The sequence below is a fragment of the Neofelis nebulosa genome, chromosome 13, assembly GCF_028018385.1.
Source record: "Neofelis nebulosa isolate mNeoNeb1 chromosome 13, mNeoNeb1.pri, whole genome shotgun sequence".
NCBI classification, from domain to species: domain Eukaryota; kingdom Metazoa; phylum Chordata; class Mammalia; order Carnivora; family Felidae; genus Neofelis; species Neofelis nebulosa.
In genome coordinates this window covers 64,209,750-64,217,441 of record NC_080794.1, presented here as the reverse complement: position 1 = coordinate 64,217,441, position 7,692 = coordinate 64,209,750, and the positions used below count along the sequence as shown (strand labels likewise).

The 7,692-nt window shown below is 55.0% G+C and overlaps 1 protein-coding gene across 2 annotated transcripts; it reads right to left on the bottom strand.

Annotated features, from left to right (window-relative positions):
- Nucleotides 1–2,278: 2,278 nt before the first annotated feature.
- On the bottom strand, nucleotides 2,279–7,675 carry TWNK (twinkle mtDNA helicase). 2 transcript variants are annotated; one of them, XM_058697519.1, is made up of 5 exons: nucleotides 5,776–7,675; nucleotides 5,557–5,611; nucleotides 5,090–5,197; nucleotides 4,632–4,773; nucleotides 2,279–3,473 (listed from the first exon to the last, which is right to left on the bottom strand). In XM_058697519.1, exons 1-5 carry the CDS (start codon nucleotides 7,016–7,018, stop codon nucleotides 3,153–3,155), a joined length of 1,869 nt encoding a protein of 622 aa, XP_058553502.1. In that variant the 5' UTR covers nucleotides 7,019–7,675; the 3' UTR covers nucleotides 2,279–3,152. The 2 variants fall into 2 exon arrangements, with proteins under 2 accessions (XP_058553502.1, XP_058553501.1); XM_058697518.1 differs by having other exon boundaries at nucleotides 5,349–5,589; nucleotides 5,776–7,672.
- Nucleotides 7,676–7,692: the final 17 nt, after the last annotated feature.

Here is a 7,692-nt window from a genome sequence, read left to right as displayed (position 1 = left end):
GCGGGGCGGCTGAGGCCGCGCCCCCGGCCCAGGAGGGGAGTGGTCTGCCCAGCACCCCCTCAACAGCCGACCCGGTATCCAGCCCAGCAGTAGCTCAACGGTGGCCTGAGGCTGCTCCGCTGGCCTCCGACTTCACAGGCTTCTGGATTTGGCTTTCGACCTGGGAAAGGGGCGAGCAGCACGTGACCGAGAGCTAAACTACCTTGGTGCCCTAACCAAGTTGGCGATAGGGCTTTACTGCCACCTGCCCGGCCCTGTGGGGAGCCAAACCGAGTCCACTCTCAGCTCCTTCCCTAGGCACCGGGAAAACCCCTAGGAAGCAGACAAAGAAGGCTCAGGTTTCACCAAAACAGACCCCGCCCCACCCTCGGGTCAGAGCTGCCCTCGCACAACTACCTTCCCCCTCCCCTGGAGTAGGTGTCTGCCCAGGTGAGTGTGCTTGCCAGTTCTGGCCCCCCACAGAGCAGGGGCCAGGCTTCCCTTAGACTCATAAAGTTCCACCCACAGGCACAAACAGGAAGTTGCCTTGTATTGCAGGGAGGCACCTAGGGCTCCCTCCCTCCATGGCACCCGAGGCGGCCTGTGGGAAGGCACAGACTGCGAGGTCTCTAGGTATCTGGGCCACACTCGCAGCCCGAATACTTGGGCAGCGGGAGTGCAGTGAATTTAGTCCCTTCTCAAACCCATCTGCAGTAACTAAGCTGCTGGAGGACTGAAGCTGCCCCCCTCACAGACAAATGTGACCCGGAATCTGAGAGCTGTGGACCCAGCTGGACCCTGCTTGGCCAGGCCCTTCCTGAATGCTCAAGGAGATTCTTAATATCCAATTGGACATAGGCAGAACCAGGGTAATTTGACTTAATCTGCTCTGGTTGGGTACAGGGACAGTGGCTCCCAGGGATTCCCCCACTGCTTTCTAGGCTCCTGGGACTCTTGAACATACTTTGGGCTAATCTTGATGTGAGGAGTTTAAGACAGGGGTGCAATGGAATGTGTTTGTGTAGGGGGAGGGCTGGGGGAGCATTAGCTTCCCCTGCCCCCCATCATTATTCTCGTTTGTGCCGGGCAGGGAGTCTGCTAGGAGGGTGGGCCAAGACAAACCGGCAAGTGTGTGTCTGTCCCTCTATCCCCAATTCACAGGGACCTCCGGGATTTCCTGAGAACTCACCAGGAGTTCCCAGTAGATCAGAATGTGGGATGTAGAACCCACATCCTTAGAGGTAGGACTGACCTGGTGGTGTGCATCTGGAAGGCATGGCTGACGTTGTTACAGACCCTGGATGAGGCCTAGACCAGCCAGCGGCTGGGAATGATTACTGCGGGATTAGGAGGCCTGGCTCCAGCCAGTCTGGGAGACCCCCAAGAAGGGAGGCCCTGGAGGAACTATCCCCTCCCTCCCCCACAGGTTCTTCCCCAGAGAACAGCTTTGTTCCAGGGTCTATTTCAGGAGTCAGCTGTAGCCATAGTTCTCACACCCAACAGACCAGAGAGCCCAGAGCCTTCCAGAGGGCCCCAGAAGCCCGCTTAGGTGGACTGGGGGAACCTGATAAGGCAGCCCTGCCTGGAGGGAGCAGGAAACCTCCGCCTACCCTTACAAAAGGCTTCTTCCCAGCTCCCTCAGGACACCTGGCATTCTGACCACTCTTGCATGCAAATCTAAAGGGAAAATAGGGCTTAAGGGGATCAGAGGAAGTGAGATGGAAAAGTGCCATCATTTAGAACTATTTTTCACAAGTCTCTTACATGACAATCCCCTTCAGTACTTGTTAAAGACGAGAAATCCTGTAACTTTTCTCAAACCTCTAGAATCAGAAACATCTGTGTGTGTGTGTTGGGGGGGGAGGGGAGTAGGCCCTAGGTTCTTCATTTTTAAAGAATCCTAGGAGTTCTGACACATACTGACATAAGACAAACACTGAGTGTACAAGGATGAGGAAAATGGATGGGGAGTCCGATAAGAAGGCAGCATGCGGAACCCGCACTCAGGTCAGTGAGTGGCTCGTATCACTGAGGGACAGCTGGTCAGGCAGGGCCTAGACATGTGGCCCACTGACCCACACCTGTGCCAGGGATCACATGGAGATCTTCAGGGAAAGAGACACCATTCTGTCATCCCTAAGCCAAGAAGAGGTATAAGGGGTTGTGTGGGTGAAGGCCCTTTAATGCCCGTTTCCTTGGGAGTGCACAGCTAAGACTCCCTATTGAAAGCAAGAGGAAAATCCAGTTCTAGACTGGGGAGACACCTGGTGGACAAATAAGAAAAAACACAGAAACCAAGGCAATGGAAAAACTGTTTTCAGTAAAACTAGAAAAGGCTCTACAAAAAGTCATGACTGTCCACCCCAGTGGTCTGAGGTGACAGAATATGGAATCGGTGTCCATGTGGCAGGCACTCTGGGCTCTGCTTCCTTCCATGGCTCTCTGGCCAGCTTCCACCTTTGGGGCCCTGATACTACAGGGTCAAGCACCTAGGATCCAATCAGTGGTAGGGAGTGCCACCTCATGGCAGGGTCCAGAATGGGCCAGAGAGGAGTCTGGTACCCACCATGTCACCCTTTGGCTCCACAAGCCTAGGTTTGAGTTTGGCAAGAAGTCCTCTATTCCCTTCCAAGTTCAGGGGGCCTGAACCCACTGCTTTGAACTCAGTTTGCTCATTCCCACCTCAGGGCCTCTGTATCTCATTTCCGCTCTGCTTGGATCCCTCTTTCTCCAGATGTTCACACGGCTCAATCCTAGTCCTTTAAGCCCCATCTCCGATGTCCTCTGCTTAGAGGTATCTGTTCCGACCTTAATCTACACTAGGCTGTACGTATTGCCCTGTTTTCTTTTCTTCATGGTGTATCTCACTGTCTAAAAATACGGTTTGTGTTTGTTCATTATTTCTCTTGTCTTGCTTATCAGACTGCAGGTTCTAGGGAGGCAGGGAGCTCATCTGTCTTGTCAGTGCTGTATTCCCAGGACCTAGAACGAAGCCTGGCACACAGGAAGTTCTCAAGTCTCTCACTATGGAACTCTGCCCTAGGTTAGGCCCCTTGGTGGAGGACCCCTAGCTTAGGCCCACAGGACAGAGGTAGTCTTGGCAGAGGGCTAAAAAAGTCTATGCCCCTGCCTGTCCGGCCAGGCTCATTTCAGTGTCCGGCTCTGAACGGCCTTCACCTGGAGGGCCTGGAGGGGTCTGGCTGGCAGGGCTGATGGGCCTGATCCAAGCAAGTCTCGGAGTTCTGGGGCACAGCCCCCTTTTTGCCAGAAGAGGGCTTTTTGGTCGCTAGCCCATTGTCATCCTTGACCTTCTTGAGCCGAGCCTTGCTCTTTGGTGGTATGGAGAAGGTAAGAGAGCTCTTGTTGAATTCAAGTGGGAAGACACCTACGTCTCCATCAAAGCGGTTCTTGGACACCTGCAGATACCGTTTCCCTGGACCAGTTACCAATTTCCTGTCCTGTAGGATCAGAACGTTGTCCGCTTCCTGGCTTGCCTGGGGGATGGGGGCAAAAGGAGGAAGGAGCAGTGAGAAGACATATGAGAAGTAAAAAGGAAGGTTGAGGGTCCAGGGAAGAATGGCAAAGCCATGGACTACTGACCACGACCTGGGGCCACCTGAATCCTTCAGTTCCTTGACTACTCACTGCTGCCCTAGATTCTGTACACGCCATTCCCTCTGATTGTAACACTTTTCCACAGCCCACCACCCCACTCAACCCCTGCTTCTTATCACTCAGGTCTCTATCAGAATGTCACACTTTAGGGCGCCTGGGTGGCTCAGTCGGTTAAGCGTCCGACTTCGGCTCAGGTCATGATCTCTCAGCCCGTGAGTTCGAGCCCCGTGCCGGGCTCTGTGCTGACCGCTCAGAGCCTGGAGCCTGTTTCAGATTCTGTGTCTCCCTCTCTCTGACCCTCCCCTGTTCATGCTCTGTCTCTCCCTGTCTCAAAAATAAATAGAACGTTAAAAAAAAAAAAAATTAAAAAAAAAGAACGTCACACTTTATCAGAGACCATTCTTGATCCCCATAAACAAAGAACGAACCATCATCTTCCCGCTTCTGTGTTACTCTCTTCCCTAGCTCCATGTCTGTTCCATTGTGGCACAGTTTGTGCTCCCCACCCTGTATGCCCTGTGCCCAGCCGGCCTGCCATGTAACAGGCACTCAGTGTACCCCTGGAAGCTCCAGGACTGGGCTGGTCCCGCTGCCCAGGAGGCCCTCCCATTTATTCGATTATTTAGCACTTACTGTCTGCCAAAACTCAACCTAACCTTTGTTGACACCTCCTCTCCCCAAATGGGTGAAGAAGTCTCCCCAGATGTCCCAGGCTGACTCAGATGTTTCGCGGCTCCCCCAATGCCTGTGTTGCCTACTGTAGCTCTTATCATACTGAGTTATAATCACGGTCTTGCTATTTTCCCCACTGGATGATGTGAGCTCTTAGAGGACAAGGAGGGCAAAGGACCAACTATCATCAGCCTTTATATTCCCAGCACACGTATTCCTCATGTCATGGCCCAAAGGCAGCGATAGCTGTCTCCTGGCTCTTCTAAGTGGACAGTCAAGATGATTTAAGGCTGAGTGAGGGCCATCCCTGGTCACACCTGCCCCCTCTACCCTCCTAAGCTTGGGCTCCTCTAAAAGCCACTCACTTTGGCTGAGCCAAAAATGGACGCTGTCTGCAGTTCCTTATCGTCATCCTCCTTCCGGGGGTGAATGACCAGTGTCACGTGGCAGCTATTGTCTGTTGCAAACTTTCGAAAGGCCCCGACGATGTAGTCTTGAGCTGCAATCCTGCCCCCACCCCAACAAAGTGAAGAGGTTATCGGACACAGACAGAAGCACAAGAGCGTGCACACACTCTTGATTCATTCGCATCTCCCCAGGCCACAGACCCACACTACTTCACTCTACCCGAGAACTCACACTTAGGTTCCTCTCCATACTTCCCACTGCCACAACCCACACGTCTGTGAAGGCAGAAATACACACAGGGTGGTGTGTACCGGCACACAGGTCAGACATCAAGAACACAGCGTGTGCCTAAGGGCCAGCTGCCTACGAAGACACGCGTGTTCAAGTGCGTTCCAGTTACACAAGAGGGTGTCACCTGTCTGTGGACAGCGGCTCGTGCCCCATCATGAACTGCAGATTGTCGATGACCACATGACAAATGTCATACACGTATACTGCATGTTGCATTGTGTCTATCACAGTCCTGGGAAGAGGAAGAAGCAAGGAATTCAAGAGTCAGTTACAAGCAGTCTCTAGACCATCCCAGCAGAGAAGCCAGCATTCCTGAAAATTCTGTTGGGGATCTGTTCTCCTGCAGTCCCATTCTCTGAAAACCCTCGGCCCTGGAATCTCACCTGATGCTCTGCTGCCCATGGAAAGTCATGAAATAGAGAGGCAGGTCCTCAAAGCGGTCGGCCCACTCATCGTATTTGTCCAGTTGCTCTTCTAGCCGCCCCACAGCGAACTGTGTCAGCATGACCCGGGCGAGTCTCACGTTGCTGATCTCAAAGCTACCCCATAGCGTGTTTACCCCCTGGGTACACAAATCCAGGGCATACTCACTGATGAATGTGGTCTTCCCACTGCCTGTTGGCCCTGCAGGGGGTTGAATACAGACCTGGGTAAGGGAGGAAAGTTCTACCCTTAAAATTAAGACCCGGAGCAAGGGTTTCAAAGTTGGGAGAAGCCTCCTCTTTAACATTTGCCATGGCCCAAACCCACATGCGTTTCATCACCTGATCCTCTGCCTCTTACCCCAAGAAGTGATTTCCCAAGGCTCACCTGTGAAGACTGTCAGCTCGCCCTTCCGATGTCCCTTCAAAAGACGATTGAGGTCTGGGAAGCGGTTCCAGCGGATGCCAGCTGCCTGCTCCACATTTGACAATTCTCCTAGCACCTCCTCCCGAAGCTGCCGGAAAGACACGATCGACTTGTGCCAGGCGGGCAGGGCGGTACGCAGAATACGAGAAAGACTTAAGCCTCGGTTCAGGGCCTCCAGGGGCCGGGGCTGCCGGTCTCCAGGCCGCACCAAGGAGCATCGCTTGGGATTCAGTTTTCGGGCAAACAACTTGGCAGCTTCCCAGGACCGAAGGTCATCTCCTAGCCAGAGCACAATACGTCGAAACTGTTCGAGGTAAGGGAGCAAGGCAGGGGGTAAGCAGGCTGTTCCTCGGGGTAGGGCAAGGGTGGGCAGCCCTGTGGACTGGTTCAAGGCCAGGCTGTCCAGCTCACGACTCGTCAGTACCACCTCAACATCTCGACGACTGATCAGTGGTAATCCAAACAGATTACGGTAGACCCCAGGCCGGGGAATGGTGGTTTCCTTGTAGTGCACTCCATCTCCCTGGCCTTCAGCGCCTAGTAGCTTCAAGCCTCGTAATCCCAGACCTCCAGGGGAGAGCCAAGGGAAGACAAGGCTGCGAGCCGGCCGCAAATACCGCACATTGAAACGCCTGAGCGTGTCATCTGTCACTCTGGTAAGGCCAAACATCACACGAGCCAGCTGGGCCTCCTCCGGCTCAGGCAGCTCCCAGAGAGGTACAGCTCGGTCCCAGATCCTCCGGACCTCCTCACTGTCCTCCACTTCTGGGGCCTCACTGAGCAGGACTCCCTCTCTGGCCCCATCTCCTCGTCCCTCCACACTGGCCTGGAAGTCTTCCCAGCTCCCCTCTGCTAGACTGGTCATGCAGAGAAAGCGGCCTGTGGTCTTGTCAATGAAGAGGCTGAAGGAAGCAGTAGCACCATTCTGGTCCTTGAGCGGCAAGGCCTTTACAAAGGGGCTGGGTGCCCGCAGGCAGCTGTGGCCATCTTGGAAGGGGATCCCCCGTGCCCGCAAATATTGGCGGATTTCAGTTGCAGTTACAGGCAACACTGGCACCTCCAAGGCTGGGAGAGCCTCCTTCCTGTACCGTCTTCGAGGAGGGCCTGGGGCCAGGCTTCTGGGCAGGCCCCTGCGACCCATCCACTCCCCACGCAGCGGCAGCAGGATACGGAGGGGGTACCCACCTCGAAGGAGTACCCACATTCCTAGTCAAACCGAGGAAGTCACTACTTGAAATGCCTTCCGTGCCTTGTTCGGGGGGGGGCCTTCGCTAGGTCAGACCCCAGGGATCCTCGGCGCAGCACTCTACAGAGCCCACTGGAGGTGGTTTCTTTCTTCCAACTTCTCCCTCATAAACATCTCTCTGAATCCTCTTCAGCCCCTGCGCATTGCTACTTCACATCTATGGCCATCTACAGGACCCTTTCACGTCCGTGGGCTTCTATCTGGCTCTCTGTCTCCATGGCCCTGTGCAGCCACCTCACCTCTGCGACCCTCCACACTGCCCCTCACCGCTGTGCCTTGCCTAGATCATCTCTTTACCACTCCCGCCCCTCCAGGGGATCTCCTGGTCGTCCTCATCTCTACCGCCGCCTGAGCCCTTCCTGGCCTCAAGGCGCTAGCCCCCAACTCGAGGCTCTCCTCGCCGCTCCTTCCTTCAAAGAGGACTCACCACAAGTAGAGCGCCACCCGGCGGCTCCCGCCAGACCCCGCGCTCACCTCGCCCCCGCGCCCGGGTCCTCCCTCGACTCTACTGCCAAGAGCTGTGCCGCTTGCGACCGTGGCCGCGCATCACCACCTTCCTCTCGCCCCTCTCGACCGCAACGTGGGTCACTGTCCCACGCCCCGGGCCATGACCGCGGAAGCAAAACTCCCCG